Source organism: Acanthopagrus latus, chromosome 17 (assembly GCF_904848185.1).
Source record: "Acanthopagrus latus isolate v.2019 chromosome 17, fAcaLat1.1, whole genome shotgun sequence".
Classification (NCBI taxonomy): Eukaryota; Metazoa; Chordata; class Actinopteri; order Spariformes; family Sparidae; genus Acanthopagrus; species Acanthopagrus latus.
The window spans coordinates 27,268,093-27,288,322 of NC_051055.1; the positions used below are offsets into that span (position 1 = coordinate 27,268,093).

The window sequence follows — 20,230 nt, forward strand, 5'->3', positions numbered from 1 at the left end:
ACGCCAGCTGCACCTCGTCGCAATAATCAAGGCCTCTTCCCCCGCTTTTCCCAGCTTCCAGCCCCAATATCCTCCGATCCTCAGCCCCCAGCAGCCTTCAGCTACCAGCCCATGCTTCCCCCACGCCTCCATGCAGCTTAAACATATTTTTCTATAATATCCGTGAATGCACAGGATCAACTGCACCATCCCACGTAAACAGTAACATGCTTATTTTTAAAAGAAAGAATGCAAGATGTTTTTTTGTTTTTTTTTCTGGCTTCTAGTAATACAGCTATGGCAAAAGGACAAGCGGTGAAAGTTTTCAATAAAGTCTGTTGATCTCAGTGACATTTTATCTAGGTTATTATGTCTTCAATTAAGTTTGAGCTCGGGACTCCGATGTTAACAAGTTCAAGGCTTACGACAGAAGGGTTGGATTATCTTGTGTTTTTTTTTGGACTGACAAATAAAAAATGCTCAAAAAAAAACACAGCACAATTTTTAAAAAGGTTTTCCAGGAGCAACAGATGAGAATCTTTGCTGCAGTCTGATTAGTCCTTTTATTATGATCCTCAAATCAATACAAGTTCCACCCTTAAATCATCCTCACATGTGTTTTTAGGTTTGTGTTCTGTGTTGTGTTTTAAGGCTCCCACACACTTTCCAGCAATACTGGCAGTGTGGCATAACTGTTTCAGTAAGTCTACCCACTCGATCCAGACTGAAAAACCTCAACAGCTATTGAATGGATTACAGCAAAATGTAATACGTTCATGGTTCCCTGAGGATGAATCCTGATACTTCGGGGGCTCGACTCAATATTGTTTCTGCTTTATTTTACAGTGTTTCAGTCAGAAAGTCAGAATGTTAGTCAGGACAAGTTTGACAGCTGAACAAGTCACATTTTATACAGAAAACATGAAAACATACAGCCAATAACAGCTCAGAGCAAACTGGACAAAACCTTATCAACCTAAAAGTTGTTTAGGACCAACAAACACCAAACGCACAAGTAAACTGATTGATCCTCATACAAACACATATATTATCGCAGCCTTTATCAAGATGCCAAACAACCTATAGATACATACAAATACATTTAAAATAGAGTACATTCTGTAAAGTTTGCATATCAATCTCCAAATCCAAAATGCATCATAAAGCCTCTCTTCAATGAAGATTGGGCTTTGGAATATTTGTTGTTTCCGGCGTATTGCAAACGAACACACTCATGTCATCTGCATATTTGAGGATATAGAAGTGTTGATATTGAGGACAGCGAGCAGGAGAAGCCTTTGTGAATTCTACCTGAAACATGGCTTATATCCCGGACGCATCTCTGAGACTGTAGCTGTACAGAAAACTAAGAGACAACAGTAAAACCAAGAAAAAGACTGTTGACCTCTTTGAACTGTAGCGACAAATAAAGCAAAAAGTAAACGTAAAACTCGCTGGCAAAAAAAAAAAAGGCAAACATCTTTGTGGGAACAAAAGTATCTCTATGGGCTTGGAAAACTTTTTTAAGTTAAGCCAAAGCGAGATTAAAAAATCATGTATTTAGCTTTTAGCGCACGCCGCGATAAGGTCTGGAAAAGTGCAACGTCAGGACATTGAGAGTGTTTTTGCATATAAATCACCGTCCGTGCAGTGAAACTCAAGCGGATGGAGTTCGATCGTGTTTTTTCGCTAAATTCCCTCGCAGGCTAATTTCTAATCCATCATTCTATCAAAGTGCTCCGGCTACACCCACAGGATGGAGGGGAGTGTCCCACTCATGACACGGTTCAATAAGAACCAAGATTAAACGATTTATCTTCTCATAATATTCCACCATGAATATCAAGCGAGGCTGATACCGTGGTAATGAGAGAGGAGCCCGAGGAGTGTGGCCGTCTATTGGATTTCCAAAATCAATGCCCTGGGATAGAAAAATGCATGAGCCACCTGCAAACACTGACTCTTAACAATGCAACGTATGTGCCGTCATCCTGTAACTTTCCTCACAGGCCCTGCAGGGCTTTTAAGTTTCTAATCCTGCTCTCACTGATGTTGGTTTTCTTTTGCTTCACTTAATTCGGGGAAAGTCTGCTGAGTAAGCGTGCTCTTTATCAACGCTCCCTGCTGCTCATTTATGCAGTCATACATATTAACGCACATTATCTACAACAGTAAAGCCTCGTGCTGCTCAATGCTGAAGGACCTGTACTTATGAGCTGCATTGTGTGGGGGGTTTCCCTCGTGGTTTTGTGCTCATGACAAACTCCAACACAGTGACAGCTATTGCATTTTTCTCCGTTTTTCCAGACAAGGCAAGGAATTCAAACCACCAACTTTTCGGCTCAGTTTTTAGGAGACTGGCACCTTCTTGTGGGAGCTTTGCAGCAGGAGTGATTTATGGTAAAGCGTTGTTTGAGTTCTCTGGGCACACAGGGGACACGTTTACGTAAGCTCATGAAGAGAAAAACACTGCTCATGAGAGAAATATATGGGAAAGCTTCACAGAGGGACAAACAGGGTGTGTCTGCAGAATTCACACCACTGGCATGCAGCGAAACCCCAGACTGCCTCATCACAATCATGATTAAATCCTGGGAGCCCGTCACTCTCGTAAATCCACAGGTCGACCTCGTCTCCATGCAAAAAGACACCGCTGAATTCTCCCTCTGGGACCAATGTGCTTTTCATTATGGGAACAATGGTGTTGCAGGTGCAAACTGCCTTTGCTCGCGTTCCAGCTGGTTCTGCTTTGACGGTGAAACATGGCAACGCACGCACTCACAGTGTAGGCGATTAGTGAGGGACGGATGTCGGAGACGGACTACGTTCAGCTCTGGGAACCTCTGAAACAGCTGCTTTTAAGGGTAACAGCACTCGATTCACCAGTTTTCACATGCTTGAAATATGCGGACTGTTCTAGTTTCATCCATATAAACATTTCTCTCAGGCAGAGACAATCTCCGGTTGAGTTAAACCTCAATGGGAAAAGACACACAACAACTTTTCTGGCTAAGTAACATCAGACTCAGGCCTCCGGGGAGACAGGCTGTTAACTTGAGTGAGAAAGAAGATAACACTCTGCAGCCAGTGTGCTTCTTATAAACTTAAAAAATTGACTCTGACAACATTAAGCCATGTAATGAACTTCCAAATTCAACCCAGCAGTACCATCAGTCATCTATGACGATAGCGCCCAACCTTTCTGGCTCGTGACCCTTTTAAGGAAAACACTGTTGACTCACAGACCTTTAGCGCAGGTTGTGTTTGTGTATGACTTCAGTAATCATGAACAGATGTTTTATATTAACGCATGCATACCGTGTGAAATGTTGTGGACAAAAACATGGATTAGATACCCGGGTTCATTTCAGGTTCGGTCACGCGAATGGACAGCAGCACTCACTGGCCGGATCCTCAACCACAGATATACACTATATATATATGTTTTGTTAAATTTCATCTCTGCGTGCGTAGAACAATATCTCCACTCCACTGATCTGTAATCAAGGTGAAAACTCAACTGTAACCATGGTAACAACTGCATGGCAGGCTGGCATAAAATCAGTGCTTCAGCTGACATTAACTCCGTCAGGCTCGAGTCGGGTTCAGATGTAAAATTACAGCCGGCCTGTCGGGTTGAGGTCGGGCTCGGTAAGTACTCTCTCGCAGGGCTGTAGCCGGGATTTCAGTTGGTCATGAGTCCTGGTCCCCGGGAGGCTCAGGGACGTGTGTTTTAAAAAGTACAAAATAATAAACTGACTTATAGCCCAAGATGGCCAGGTGGCCCAAAAATTGCGAATGTTGTGGCATTTATTTGTTTTTTGTTTTTTTTATCTTGGGCAGCTGTTACCTCATCCACCAAAAATGACGTGCTCAGTTTAAGGGAAGAATGTGTTGCTGGAAATGTTTTAATTTGTAAATTTAAAAAAAAATCATAATAATTAGTTTGTACAGGAAAGCAGCCTGAGCTCCTGTCACAAATTCATTTCATTTGAGTAATTTTAGGGAGGCCTGAAGAGGAAAAACTGTCACTATATCAAATTTGGCAAAAAAACAAAAACAGAAAAAAAAAAAAAAACAGTGAAAAGTGAGAGAAATCTTCTTTTCTTATTTCCAGTCTTGTCAATTAGTTGTTTGCTTCAAATTTGATCTTGTGACCGATACGAACTCACACATTATACTCACTATTTACTTTTTTCCTGATTTCCATCTCTTCCATTGAAGGTGTCAATTCCCCTAGTTGAACAACTATCTTTAATTTGACTACAGGATGCAAAACTTTCTGCAAAATCACTGGTGCTAATATCATTCAGAGAGCAGATTCTCCTCTCCTCTCACCTTCGGCACTGTCGGATATTTGGTGTCGAGCTTGTTCAGATGTGCTTCTTTCTACGTCAAATATAGTTTGCCTGAACAAAACACTAATTTAAGATTCATCTGATAGTAACTTTCAGCCTACTGTGAACTAAGCTGGACTGTAAAATGTGATCTAATCTAACTTCTATTTATATCACATCCTCACAGCAGGAGGGTCACTGCACTGACATGCAGCAATGTGCCCAAACTGTGAGCATCCCCACCTCAAGCCAGCATCGTCAGCATTATCGTCATGAGTTCAACATTTGTGGTTACAAATAAAACAACGACATTTTTTAACAAACTCTGGATTTTTCCGGTAAATCTTCACCAGCAGTTCAGTTTTAAATGAATCAGTCAGGAAATGAGTCTTTCATGTCTGTTGCTTTTACTGTCGTTTTTTTTTTTTTTTTTTTTTTTAAGAAAATGGACTGGAGTCACTTTTTGTAGTCGTGCACAAAGTCCCTCTCTTTAATCCAAAACACACTCACTGCTCTTTTTTTTTTACTGCAACATACCTTCTTAGATTCTCAAATTGAGTAGTATTCCCTCTTTTAAGATGACCAGATGGGCAGTTAATGCTGACATATTTTTGTTATTGCCTCAAAGAACCCCGAGCACATGGCTACGCCATCAAATAAGCAAAAACAGATTGCTTCTGTCTTCCATTTCTCTCCTGCATCCAAGCCTCTGATGTGTGCTGTGCACAGAGACACAGGAGGGAAACAAATAGATATCGCTGTCCTTTGATTCAAACCCCGTGTTCATCACTTATCACACTGCGGATGACATTTCACAGGATTTAAGCAGGAGCTTTGGGAGCTGTTAGCCTGACACCGGCGTACAGTATCAGCAGGTTACTGAGACAAGAGGGAGACGCAGGACTTTCGGCATCAGCCCGGCTCGCCTGGGAAGCTGGCACTAAGCACCTCCATAAAAAATCATCTTGAGCTCCCCACTATTATCTCTGCATTCCACCGGAGAGAGAGCGGCAAGCTGGCAGATATCCAGCGAGAGTGAAATATTATCGTGGGAGAACACATCAAGACGGGCTCCGCCAACATAAAGCTTCCACTCGGTTCAGGGGGTTAAAAAGCCCCAGAGCGCGAGCTAAATGATAAGGGCCGCGGCAGCACACATTAGACAGATATGCACTCCACTCCTCTCCGGCAGGTGTGACTGGCGGCGAGCGAGGCGGCTGGCAGCGTGGTGGTCCCGCTCGCTCTCCAGCTTTGATCATTCTCCGCCTTTTGTCGGGCTCGCACGCTTCCCCCGGGAACACAATTTATAGAGTCCATTAGATGTTTATGGGACACGTGTAAATCAAACGAGAGTCTGCAAAGCAGCTCTGACTCACCCTTTGTTCTTTTCATTAGATCATCACACAGAGCACGCTTTGAAAAATCATTTGTCATTTGAAAGTCAATAAAAAGAAAAAAGCAAAACAAAACAAAAAGGATGAAGCCGTAAAGAGAGCGAGAGGAAGGAGGCTGGTTCTGGAAGTATTTACACCGAACATCCGCTTTTAAAAAATGTTCCTTAGAAGATATTCTGATTCACGTGTCCTTGATCATCTCACAATACGTCGGTTTAGATTAGAATTGATCAAATAAAATGATATCAATCTGAGGATGTCTCTGAAATTATGTGATCAGCACCAGTTTTAATTCAACCCTGGGTTTTTTTTTGGGGGGGGGGGGTCACGTGGAAACAATGTGAGAAGCTGTAAACAGAACCCTAACCCACACATCTCGTCGTGGAGTTAATATGGCCAACCTGCCAGAAAACAGCCTGTTTACACACCCGGCAGACACAGTTAGCATCTGAATATCTGTCGCTTTAGTTGCTAAATGGCTCCACTCTTCTCACCAGCCAGTCACTCACGTCGTCTGTCTGCCATTTGGTGCTGGGTAGTTATCGTTCACTTTGTTTGTCAGAGCTTTTAATCCCTTAAAAAGTAAAATAAAACAGCTTCCTCCTGCTGCTGAGAATTCCAGTGGAAACCCAAACAAAGTGCGCCGGTTCATCACGAGTGGCTCTTCTCACATTGATTCCTTTGACTGTTTAGTTTGATAGATCGATCAGTTTAGTTTAAATGTATAAGAAACTGTCAGTTTTATATTGTGCCTGCTCTAAATAGAGTCATTTCTGCAGGCGACTGTCGCCTGATGTTGTGATGAGCTGTCAGAGTCGGGTCATGTTCTAAAAAGAGCCAGAGAAGTCTGTCAGGAGGTGGTCGGGATTGTTGGAGTCCCAGGAGTCCAGGGTCCATGTCCTGAAATCAATACATAACTTATGCAACTAATGAACTTGAATTACACAGACCAGGATCTTTCTTTAACTATAGTAGTAAATAATTTCTCCCTGGGATTATTAAAGTATTTCTGATTCTGATTCTGAACTTGTTTTGGTGTCTGAACCAAACCAAACTGCAACCGTACCCACATATTTATTATTGTCACCATGATGACTAAGGTCAGGTGACTATGATCATCATCTGACTGTACTTACAATAAAGACAAAGGTCACCTGACTTCATCCTCACCTGCCATGAATACATTACAAACACCTGGAAAAGCTTCCGATTTTTCCCCAGTAGTCATTTCTTGTATTGCAGACAAAGTCAATTAAAACTCTTTTTGTTATGAATGTTTGATTCATGATCCAGTTTTGTATTTGTAAAAGCCAAAGAGAGCAAATTAAAAATCTAGCAAAGTCCACGGGGTGAGTGGGAACTCACAACACGTGAAAAATGTTCCTCGGCAGTTTTTTTTTGTTTTGTTTTTTTAATTCTAAGAGGATGTTGTGTATTTATTGGGCTAATTTGCCCGTGGAGCCCTGCGTGTGAAAGCTGATTGACTCGAGGGGGCGAACGTAGAGCGTCGTAGTTCAAAAGGAGGCTGACCGAGCTGCCGTATTTGATGAGTTTGGAGTGAGAACATGTTGAACACTCCAACGCTTAATGAGTCTCAGTTGTTGTTGTTGTTGTTGTTTTGGAGAGGAAGCTGATTAGAGGGTTAAAAATTAAAGCTGTTGCAGAAAGCTTTGTCATCACACCTGAGGGGTTGAACACACTCACGCTTGACATGCACAAGGTGAACAGAATGATTTTGTTTATACTTAATCATCTGCAAATGGTTCGGAACATCTCTGAGCCCTGATGGTTTGCAGCTTTTATATAAATAAGAAACAAGTCGGTGATTCAGTTTTTCTCGTGGGAGCTTCAGTCCCGGAAAAAATTTAAAAAAAAACATCAGATTTCGTGCTTTTTAATGTTTTGTTGTTTTCTATTAAACCCACCACCAGGTCATGTTTGACCCTCAGGACGGGGTTAATCTCACCTACGGAGCTTGACAGACGGAGGGAACAACACAACAGCAGACCTACGTGATTCAGAAACAAGTCAGAGATGTAAGTGAGTGATTCAGAGGGCAGCGTAGCTCGAAAAAAAAAAAAAAAAATAATAAAAATAATGGGATTTTTACACCCAGAGCCTTGAATGCACAAAAGAGCTATTCTGACTTCACTGTGTTATGTGCTTTGTCAAAGAGCACATTTCCATTACAGCCACTGATGCTAACATTGACTTAGCGAGGGCGGGCACACATTGAAATGGACTGAGATGCCGTCGCCGGGCGCAGACTGAGGGCCCCGCGTGTCACCGCCGCTGCAGGACCACAAAGCAATTTCCCAGCGTGCCGATCTGTGCGCAGAATCGATAAATCACATTCCTGATTACTCTGCGGGGGGAAATGGAGTTTGTGTTGTTTCTCAAAGACAAATGTAAGCTCCAGGCGAGATAGATCTTATTTTCAGAGCCAAAGAAAGACAACCCAAACACACACCTCACCCGGCCTCCCACTCTGTTAAACTGAAAACTACTTTTCCCCCCTTTTCACTTTTCCCTTTCATTACACCCGTTGAGCTCTCCCTCCTTCCCCTTTTCCCCCCTTTTCTTCTCTCCGGTTTGCTCCATTTCTTTCAAGGTGGCAATTTCAGTAACACCTCCACGATTGAATCAATTGAAAGCTGCAGAGCAATCCCACGAAAAAAAGTTCCCTGGAAAAGCTCACTTTCTGTTTCTTTTACCATGAACTGTGAGACGTCTTCAACACGTCCTCGTGTCTACAGTGAAGAGCAACACATCCCGACACCTACAGTGCGTTCAGGTCAGCAGGTGTGAGAGAAAATGTTGTTTCTAATTTTGGAAGCAAGTTCAAGTTTTAAATGTGCTAAAAGATTAATTTCCTCCTCCTGTTGTTGGGAAAAGTCTTGAATTCTTTCATGAAGCGTGAAACATTGATCATCGCTGTTTTTCGTCTTTAATTTAGCCAATCTAAATCCAAATTCTCGCCCCGGAGTCGAACAACCCAAACACCAAATCCTTTCCTTGATGATGATGAATGTTACGTAGGACAAAGCCAAGATTTCTGATTGCACCATTCATTAATTTCATGCAGACGTGTCACTGATATATTTATCTCCAAAAACTACAATGTTGGACCGGACTTCTGACTCAAGTGAATCAGCCAGAAAGTCAACTGAGAATCTGTTGATAGATTAAGTGGTGAGATGTGAGTGTCTGGAAGTGATCACGGAGAACACAAAACAATGTAATTAGTGATTCCGAGTACAAAGAAAAAAATATATATATATTGTGCAAAACGATTAATGGACGTCGTAGAATAAACTGTAAACACTGTCAAGCAGTGTTTCCCACACATAGACTTTACTTTGGCAGAACGCCCAGGTATATTTAGCCTCTCATTTATAGCATTTCAGACTTTTATTTTTGTATCTGTCTGAGAGAACGACGCCACCCACGAGTGACTGACTGACTGACTGTCTTCTCTCACTCTCTGGTGTTACGTGTCTCCTCTAAACACTCAGATTGTGAAGTGACCTCTTCTATTTAAAGATTTGTCAAAAACTGAATCTCTGGGATGACCAGTGAGATTCAAAAATCCCCTTTTCTTACAAATAGGGCCTTTAATTGCACCTGCGTGTTGTGATGTCGTTCTCTACCACGTTGGTATCAATGGGGTAGATAATAAACAACAAGGTTCCTCCACACCCGGCTCACCTGCTGCTGTGAAAACCGATTCAGGGGTGAAAAAAACAAAACAAAATGTGAGGTGTGGTTTTCCTGTAGACATTGATAAAACATACGGTGGACAAAGAAGAAGACATAATCAGAGCAGAAACTTAAAAGGAGAGAGAAACAGAAGGGCGAGCCTGGACAATCAAAACAACTAACGCAAACTTTTAACCCCCTGGCCCGACCCGGTTTTGAGTTTTAGATCCCATGAACTTGACAATATTTATGGAATTCCTGCAGAAAAATAAGAGCGCGATCAATCATTTGTGACCCCGTTTTTTCAGCAGTTCTGAATCAAACACAGAGAGGATGATGAAATATATCATTATATGGATGCAAAAGTCCTTTAAATCCGATATTAGCAGTGAGAAGTTGTTCATCAATGTGCAAAACTGAATCAAAAGGCCAAACACAGCCACAGATACTGGGAAAGTGAAGTAAAACACATTATCAGGCGACCCAAAATTCATATCAGGTGTATCAGAATATAGGCCGACAATAACCTTCCTCGTGTATAACACAAACAGCCACAGCACTTCACCTACTGCACACAGTAAAGGAACACCTGTCCAGGCCTGTGTAATATTATGGTAACACATCGATAAAAACAGACTGAAATCAATCAGCAACCCCTCGTGTTGTGCAGGAACAGAAGAAGCTCGTAAACCGCTCAACACCTGGTGATAAAAACACGACCACCACGAGACGACATGTTCCTGATCCTCTCCTCCACAGCCACCTCCCGTCCAACCGCAGCCTCCTCAAAGACCTTCCTACCCCCCGCGTCTCCCAGCACATGTAGCTACATGCAGGAAGTATGTTTTTTTTTTTTATGTCTTCAAGACGCATTTCTCTCTAACATTTCCTCGTATAACATTTCCTCGTATAAAGGGCCCCACCAGGGTAAAGAGACGGAAACTCAGAGAGAGAGAGAGAGAGAGAACAAACATCTTTTTCTTTGCCTCCGGCTGAGGACTTCCTCATCGTGTCAGTCACTCAGCCCAGAACAAGATTGTTCTCAACAAGAGATTTTGGTATTAGTCCCATTTCACGCAGGCGTGGACACACACACACACACACACTCTAACACCTTTATTTCAGGTTTCTATTTTGTATTGTACCACGTATGAAAAAAAAAATAATTCCATTTGGATGAAGTGTGTCCTCGCCGCCGCAGTGCGTTAATGGAACGACTGTCATCATCATCTATAGGATCATTTGGTGTTTTTTTTTCCTCTGAATAAAACAGCGTCAACGTTTATTGAGCCCTGCAGGCAAAAAAAACAATTGTGAGAGGTGTAACAGAGACAAAAAAAACCCAACTAATTACTGAAAATGAATAAAGCACAAATTGGTGCAAAATAAAAGGCAAATTTATGGACGTGGCAGAAATAAACAGTGAGTGCTGTCGGGTCATGGACAGTCTAGCTTTAATACAGAGGAACTGCTGTGAGTTTTTTGTATTGTTGTTCAGATTTCTGATACATAAACAACATTCTGTTATCTTTGACATCCCGCAAACATCTTATTATTCAATATTATTGATTTTTTGCACATTAATTCTAGAGCACAATCAGTCATTTGTCAGCAAATGGCTCTTGTTCCTTCACTTAACTATGGGACATCACAGAAGACTGTTTTACCACCTCTGTCCTTAAGCCCCACCCTCCAAAACGCTCACTCTGCTCTGATTGGTCAGCTCACACACGCCTGAGAAAACAACAACAGAGCAGCGGTGCTAAATTAATTTCTTGCGTGGCAAACTAGCAATGAAGTAGGTCTCCTTTAAAATTTGGCACTGAAAAGGAAACCTGAACTGGAAAATGAAACATTGTCATCAAAACTTTTGCTTTCATACAATTTTTGTTTAATTTATTCTGATATTTCTCTGACACACACATAATACAGCGGTGTCTTTGAAAGGATCGCCTGAAACTACCAAAGTGTAAGCTTGTTAGGTCTGTTTCCTTCTGCCATTGTTCTTCACACAGAACTTAACTTTTGCCGTAAAATGTAACATTAACTAATTTTAGCTCTGAAAGCTGACATTTGCAAAGGTTAGATGTGGCAGCTGACACAACCTTACATTAGCGCTTGTTCCAGCAGACCTCTGCGAGATCAGCGTGACGTCTGTTCAAAGTTAATGCAGAGTTGTTCATATGAAAAAAAAACAGCAGAGAGAAACAGACTTCACATTCCTGTGGTTTGGCAGTTTCAGATGAACTTTTGTGGAAGTCAGTGCTGTATGCTCGGTGTCAGAGGAGTGCAGGTTTCTCATTTGCATGCAGATATGTAAAATCCCACTTTCAGTGTCCCTCCCCTCAAACCCCTCCGCTCTGGTGAAACCAGCAATTCTGAAGAAACACTGACAGCGTCAAAAACAATCTAAAGTGGAAGACGACAGATGTGAAGAAAAACAAAAAGCATTTTTTCTGTTCAGGTTTTGTTTTCAATGCCAAATGTGATTTTCATGCCAAAATGTAAAGTCGCTTTTATAGCATCAAATCATCTCCACGCCAAGAGAGATGAAACAGAGAGTTGAAACTGAAGCTTAAAAAGATTCAAGTGAAAAATGACAGATATGTGTCAAGATGCTCCCCTTTTTTTTTTTTTTTGTTCAGCTTTTGTTTTCAGAACTTAAAGTCTGTATTTTAGCCCCATACATGCAAACGCTTTGGTTTTGGGGCTAATTCAGTGATCTGCACACATTAAAAGAAAAATCTGAATTGTTTTGTGGATACAAAAATCCAGCAAATTCAACATTACCAATGAATAATAAGTAAGAGGACGTTAGAAGTCTTGTTAATTGTTGTGCAACAATGCCTGAAAATGTCATGGTTTGGGTTTTTGGTGACTTGATTCCTGTTTTATTTTGTAGATTATATCCTCATTTTATACTTCCTGTCTTTGTCTGTTTTCCTGCCCGTTCTCTGTGTTTCACCTGTGTTTCATTTGTTCACTAGCCCTTGTGTATTTAAGTCTGTCTGTCAGTTTATCTGTTTCCCCACATCAGTTTTGTGTATCGTGCAGTTACATCAACCGTCTCTACGCCTACAATAAATACCCAGAAGATAGATGAACCGTAACACATCACCAATTTAAATTCCAAACAGCACCTGTGCAGAAATATGACCAACCAGAACAATAAAAACAGACCGAAATCAATCAGCAACCCCTCGTGTTGTTAGGTGTGAAGGAACAGAAGAAGCTCGTAAACCGCTCAACACCTGGTGATAAAAACACGACCACTACGAGACGACATGTTCCTGATCCTCTCCTCCACAGCCACCTCCCGTCCAACCGGAGCCTCCTCAAAGACCTTTCTACCCCCCGCGTCTCCCAGCACATGTAGCTACACGCAGGAAGTATGTTTTTTTAATGTCAAGCCACATTTCTTTCTTACATTTCCTCGTATAATGGCCTCCACCAGGGAAAAGAGAGAGGGAGACAGAGAGAGAGAGAGAGAGAGAGAGAGAGAACAAACATCTTTTCTTTGCCTCCGGCTGAGGATTTCCTCATCTTGTCAGTCACTCAGAACAGGATTGTGCAAAAAAAAAAAAAAAAAACTCAACAAGAGACTTTGGTATTAGTCCCATTTCATGCAGGTGTGGACACGCACACACTCCCTCTGTTTCTTACCCTCTATTGTACCACGTATGAAAAAACACCTCCAACAAAGCGAGTCGCTCGTTGGATGAAGTGTGTCGCTCGCCGCTGCAGTGCGTTAATGGAACAACTGTCATCATCATCTATAGGATCATTTGGTGTGTGTGTGTGTTTTCTTTTTTTCCTCTGAATAAGGGAGCGTAAATGTTTATTGAGCCCCGGAGGCACGTAAGCAAATCTGACCTCATCTGAGCAGATATAAAGTGTGTGCTTCCATCGAGAGTTCAGATGGAAACTCGCCTCAGCCGGATTCGTAAATCACAGAAGCCGCTGCGCTCGGTCGGACAGCTGTTTGGTTCCTGCGCACGATTACAGTCAGAGATGTGCGTCGTCTCATGAACCGCTTGACTGGAGCCGTACGGCCCATATGTTTAGGCGGAGAGTTGGTTATTAGTTAAGAAAGTTACTTTACTTTACAGTTTTGTGCTGGAGCTCTGCAACATCTCAGAGGGAGTGTTGTTACTCCACATTTTACACTTAACATAAGACATGAATGTTTTCTTTTTATTCTTCTGGCTTCTTACTTTCCTTTTCTGCTTTCTTAAATCTGTCCTTCATGTTACTCTTAAGACCTTCTTCTATTATGGCCTCCCTCATGTCCTTGATTTTTTTCTGTTTTTTTTTTTTTTGTATTTGTTATTTCTTTCATTCTTCACAAAATCTGAAAGAAAAAGATTCAAGGTTTCAGCTTTTTTCACAGGGGACAGTCGGCCAAGTTGCAAGGGCAAAAAGTCGGTATTCAATGTTTCTGCAAAAACCACTGATACGTTAACGTTTGGAGAGGTAAGTGTAAGTATTTTAAAGTGTGAAACCACTGGGTATTTGTCATGCGTGACCACAGAATTTCAACATTTGGAAGCGTGACATCACTGGATATTTTTTAAAAAGAAGACCCTGGGAAAAATTCTAACAAAAAACAGATCGTTGTGCTGAGTTGGTAAAAAGTTGGGACATTTTCCACTCTGTATACCGCGACCAACAATCAGGTGTTTTAAACAAGAACTCGGAAAACCTCCAGCCAAGCTTCGTGGTGACAAAAGCCCAACATTTTCAAAAAGAGTCTGGTTTGTGGTGACAAAACTGAGTGTTTTTTAATGAGACCCCCTGTGGCAACAAACAATTGATGTTTTTTAAAGAGAAGTTGGGCAACCAGTTGGTTTGTAGCGACCAAAATACGCATTTTAAGCCAAAACATAACCTTTTAATAACTCTAACCAAGTCATGTGTGTGCCGCAACCTGACAACTTATTCAATTTAACCTGAAGAAATGTAAAGTCATTTCTCCTGACGAATGAGCTGGAGGAATCTACTGCCAGCTTTTCTTTACTCTCATTAAAGTGCTAACTTGAATACAGGACTTTTCCGTCTGTGACAGCGGCTTGACTTTTCAGCTCTCCCGGCTCTGTTAGTATGATTCATAAAACCTCTTTTCCCACCCAGAAACACACGGTGACACAAAGACACCCGATCAGACCAACGAGCTGGCAAACAGGCTCCTTTGTTGCACGCTTGAAAACCAAACTTACACCGGTGTTGAAAGCGCTGAACAGGGGGCTTGTGTAGGCAGCACAATAGAATATAGGCCAGCAACTTGAGTTTCTAAAGCTTCTGGTATCGACTCCTGATTTTTACACCAGTCTGCTGGAGCTCGGAGGGAACGTCTGAGAGAGAAAAAAAAAAAAGGGACAAAAAAGGAAACAGAAAAGACGCCGAGGGAAAGAAGCGAAGGGGTTGAAAGAGCGAGAATGGTGTGTGTTAGCGTGCCTGTGCGACAGCGAGCGAGAGGTGATTACTTTGTGTTAATCTAGTATCAGCTTTCCGCCACTTGGAGGCCTCCCAGTGTATTACTCATTATCTGCAGACAAGTCTGTTAAATACAGATTAGACGGGGTGAGAAAAGAGACGCAGTATTCCTGAACTTTCTCATGAAACTCTCCTCGCAGAAACAATCATTCCTCCCACGGGTCATCTGGACTTTTCTCCGCGATGTCCCCACTTCTCTCTCTCCCTTCATGAGTGTGTGTTCTTTTTTTTTTTCTCTTTCTTCCCACTTTCATCCAGCTGTGCTCCATATTTCAACCTCTCTCTCTCTCTCTCTTTAGATTGAGCTATCCCCGTAACTCAAAACAAGCTTTCATCAGTCAGGGTTCTTCTTTCTTTTCCACGAGTCATCGTATTTTTTGTTTTGTTTTGGTTTTTTTGATGACCTCACTGATTTCGAGGCCACATATTTCCTCATAATTACTTTCTGCTTTCAAAAAGAGATCAATCGATAGATCCATACGAGCTTCCACACACACACACACACACACACACACACACACACACTCCTGGTACAGTTAAGTGCACAGCGGTGAGTGCTCCATTTAAAAAAAAAAAAAAAAAAAGGCAGCGCTTCACCGATCGCAAATCCAATAAGGTCTTTGTAGCCACATGCTACCGCTGCACTCCAGGAGGCTGTTTACTCCAGCTGGTATTGATGCAGGAGATTATTAAGTTTATCTCTAGAAAACAATGAGCTTAAAGGGGTTGATTCAAATTTTATAAATGTAGATGAGCAACAATAGATCAATAAATATAATAATGTAAACCAATCACAATAACAACAACCAATCACAGGAGTCGGAGAAGTCAAAGGAAGACAGTCAGATCTAAATATACGGTATATATAAGTCTATTTCATCCTTCTTAGTTACAAAGTGATTGCTCGCAGGTTTTCAGAGAGGTGGTCAGGGAGGTTGGTAGATGTCCAGGACTCTGACACAGGAGAGTGGAAGTCCAACATGACGTTAGGCTCAGGAAACACAAGCCCTTTGTCTCAGGTTAGGAAAAAGATTGTGGTTCTTGGTTAAATGCTAACAAAGTAAACACATGTGTGTCATCTCAGAGCCGCTGTGACGTCGTCTGTATTAAACCCAGACGAGTCAGTGACAGTACTCTCCGAAGTTTAACCGAAGGACCTGAACATTACCATAAAATGTTCCACCGCGCTTCCTCAGTCGCCGCGAGCGAGTGTCGTGTTCAGGACTGCGACTCATCACTAAGTTCATTATCATAAAACTGCTGGGTTCTTTTTCTGTTTTTTTTAAAAAAAAAAAACACTCAGTAATAAGCCCAAATAGCCGTCTTCAAATAGCTTGTTTTTGTCCAAAACCCCAAAAGCATTTCATCATTCGAGTCGCTATTAAATGATCGCTGATTCATGTCTGCCAGTTGTTTCTAATCGTATCACGAGCGTGGAGTTTGTAGGAAACAGAACATGTTGTGGATGAACCATCTCCTGGTGCTTTTAAAGGTCCAGTGTCGTGTTTCTCAATGGGGGAGCTGGTGGAGAACGACGGGGGGGATAAAAAGCGTTAAGCATTCCTGTTTACATTAACACGATGAGACGAGACGAGGAGACAGTGTGTTGTTTCATAGCAGAGCAAGTCTTTGTTTAAGTGTTTCTGTTTGCTCTGTGTTTTCTCTTCTGGAACGGGACGTACCAACATTTCACCAACACGGCCTTTAGTTGATAATTCTTCCTCAGTGTTCACTGTGGAGGAAATCAAGGTTTTGCCGTGACTCTCATCTCTGATTGGCTGCCTGTGGTTTGGTTTGTGATGCCTGATTTTTAAAGTTTGGACTTCACATTTCTAGACATTGCATTTGTCAAGACTCATGAATATAATTTGCACTCACATCATTTCTTGTGCTCTCTCGGAAACTAACTTAAATATCTAATATTTTGCTTGAAACATATATATATTTTAAGTAACATTAATATAATAAATCATATAAATAAAAGAAATGTTAATTATTAACTGAATCATCAATCATTCTGGGATGATTCATGTAGTCAAACTGTCCAGATGTTCCAGCAGCTTTAAATGGGAATTAGTTCACTGAGGCGTCTCTGCCTGTTTTCCAGGAAAAGTTCTTTAACAAACATCTTAGTAAATTGTCTCAGAAGTGACAGATCGGTAAAATGAAGCCTCACCAAACTGTCTGCGCTGCTCTGCAACACGTCTGCAGTTGAACTTGTGCTTCCTCCAGATGGTGCCCGCCATATTGCACTCAGGAAAGAGGTGACACACATTAACACCGCAGTATTCCAAACAGCTATTAGTGCAACACGGAGCGCGTTATGCAAACGCTGACTGATCTGAGAGTTTCTGACAAAAAGACAAAAAGGCCGATGTGTACTACAGCGAGTACGACGAGGATGCCAACTGGGTATTATTTTTTTTTCCACATTTTTTCTGTGATAAACTACGTTTTCTGTGTTTGAGTTAAAAATAAAAACAGATGTGAATGTTAACAAGGAGACGGGCGGCGCGCAGGCAGCCAAATTCCTCAAAGAGAGATGAGCCGCTCTCGCTTTAGCAGTTGTGGTAAAGACGGAGCTGTCGGTGAGTCGGTCGGTGTGATAAGAGTCGAATACGCAACAACTATCTGGAGATAATAATCACACGTTCTCCACGAAGGCTTCTCTCCATTTTTTCGCATGATTAACAGAGAAATTATGCGGTTTCAGTAATAGAAATACAGCCGAATGGTCAGAAATCAATTTGCAGTTTCCATCTTGCTGCCTTTGTATAAATATTAGCATAATAAAACGTACAGGAAGATGTAGTCTTCTTCAGTGGCGTGCTGACACTGTTAAACTTATTCCTCCTTGCATTAACGCTTTAAAAGCACAATTTTTACGGGGAACAATGAGAGAGCGTTTTCATAAAACAGAAAAGGTCACACCTCGCTGCCTCCAGGCTTACACCAGCTCACAGTTTGGATCTCTGGGTCGCTGATTACCGCTTTAGATAAAGATGTCTGCAAATATGAATATCATTGAGATATGAAGAGAGGGGGGAACTATAACATATGGAAAAAAAACATCCATCAGGACGACCTCAGCAAGGGTCGTCTCATCGGATCACGTGACGCACGAGAGACTCACCGCGTTGAATCCCGGGAAGAGGCGGACCGCCGAGGCCGTATCCAATGGAAACGGGAGGAACTGCTTCATGCCCAGTGAGGTCTGGACGGCAGGCATGGCGGGGCGCACCAGGGCGGGCATGAGGCCATTTTGACATGTGTTACCTGTAGGAGGGAGAGCGAAAAGACAACATGTTGAACTGCAGACGGCAGCAGAGACGCGAGCGCGAGCCAGAAGCCTTCACGCTCACGTCCAAGTGTGTGTTTGTTCGGTCTGTGTCACAAAGTCTCTTTTGCACTGCGTAACATCATATTTGTGTCTCTGTGTTAGTTCCAGTGCTCACAGAGCCAGATGATTTGATTTAAAACTACTGCCAGGAGTTTAAAAAAAAAAGACTTTTCTAATTTTGTAGAGTGTCTGTCATCTGATACCATGGAAATCCCCCAAATCTCCAGTCTGGATGCTTTTTTAATGCTTCAACCCGGAAAACAACCTTGAATCTCAAAACTCTCGGAGCATTTTCATCATTTCAGACTCAAGTCTTTCATCAACAGCATTTTGTTTATTACATTTGTCATCAGAGTCCTCCTAACTTCCTTTGCTCTCTCAAATGATGTGGGGTTTCCAGGCTCTGATAGCCGTGGATGATGTTTGTGACAAACAAACTCAGCTCAGGTCCACTTACATGCTGCTCTGGGCTCTCAGAAGCTCCTGCAGTCATCCGCTCGCAGCCAGCTGGTGGATCTCAGTTTGTCACGCGTACTGAAACGTCCGGGCTCAAATACATACGAACATTTTAACACAGTTTCTGCATAATGTGATTGTAATAATTCAGTATTATTTCGTCGAGTCAGATGTTTATATTTCATTTACTTCCCCGTGGAGTTGATGCTTCCAGTTGTGTCTGTTGGTTTATGAGAAGTATAAAAACAACAGAACAGATTTCAACGAAACTTGGATTGAAGGATGGTTCTCGGCCCAGAATGGACCCCATTAAATTTTTTTGTTTGGATCCAGACAAGTGACGGATTCGGGAATTTATGTCCCACTTTCTTCAACGTTTTTCTTCATTTTCGTACATCTCTCAGGGAACGATGCAGAGACAGAAATCAGGCGCGTTCAGGTGGCTGGTGTTGTTAAAAAAAACAGAAGGTGACTGTTGTGGAAAGGTATGTGCTCTGCTGAGTGCCGTTTTATTTACAATTTCAATCTAAAATGTGTGTGGATTGTGTTGATTTCACACTGAAAGTCCAACGATTGTGACGATCTACCGACTCAAGGTCCACTTCAAAGCACTTACAGGCCCTTTTCAGCTGCATCTCTGCCGATGTGGATCAAAGAAAACTGGACCTTGACTTGAGATAATTTTCATTTTGAGAGCCAGAAGATACTCCCGGCTACAAACTGAGCCATTCGAAATGTTGGAATATACCGTTCGGTTATCAAAGGCACCACAAGTCCCGCCACAGTAGTTCCTCACAATGAGGACTTCTGCTCTATAGATCCACACGAAGGCCGAGATCAGGCAGAGACCCGTCGCTACCGACAAAAAGTCTTTCGTTACGCCTGTGGAGCTGAGCTGTGTGTGTGCAACCGGCCGTCATATTTACAGTAAATCACGGAAAATAGTGTTGAAACTTGAAAGCCGACGATATTTCAACTTCTAAGAAGGTCTAGAAAAAGACGATGCAAGAGCAGAGTGCACACCAGACGTGCTGGAAACTGATTTTGCTGGCGAAAGCTGAATGTCTGTGTGCGTTTGGCGGCTAATGTGTGTTAATTTACTGTATCTGGGAAAACATGTTAATTGCAGGGCTTCAATCTGTCAGGGAGTTCTGTTTTTTTTTTTTTTTTCTTTTACTTTTACAAACCTGTTTCTGAGGTTTGCTACTTGTACTCGAAAGAAGGATTTCAACACTTCAGCCGCCAGAGTTATTATGAGGATGGTCTTCATTACTGTAGATTGGCTCTGGGATCACATCTGCGATAAACAAGCTGCAGGCTCGTCGATTTTCTGAATTCGTCCTCTTCTTTTAATCGCAACCAGACCCGAAATTATGTACAGAAGAACCAGTCGCACATGTGGACGGCCAGCACACGATGCCGCGATGATGTTTATCTCCCTCAAACAGATGTGCTCATTCTGCAAATCGTCCCCGCGAATAGCTGATGTGGAATGACTGCGGCAGGCACAGTGTGTCTTGTGAGATGATTCA

General features: G+C 42.1%; 1 protein-coding gene across 4 annotated transcripts in view; it reads right to left on the bottom strand.

Annotated features, from left to right (window-relative positions):
* znf385d (zinc finger protein 385D) overlaps positions 1 to 20,230 on the bottom strand; it is an 86,590-nt gene that overhangs the window by 58,180 nt on the left and 8,180 nt on the right. For 2 of the 4 annotated variants that reach the window (XM_037075373.1, XM_037075371.1), the window contains exon 2: positions 18,036 to 18,178. The exons of 1 other annotated variant lie outside the window; for it this stretch is intronic. In XM_037075373.1, the coding sequence (XP_036931268.1) occupies positions 18,036 to 18,178 (143 nt within the window). Of the gene's footprint in view, positions 1 to 18,035; positions 18,179 to 18,699; positions 19,110 to 20,230 lie in introns of those variants that run through there. One more of the 4 variants, XM_037075372.1, reaches the window with a different exon arrangement.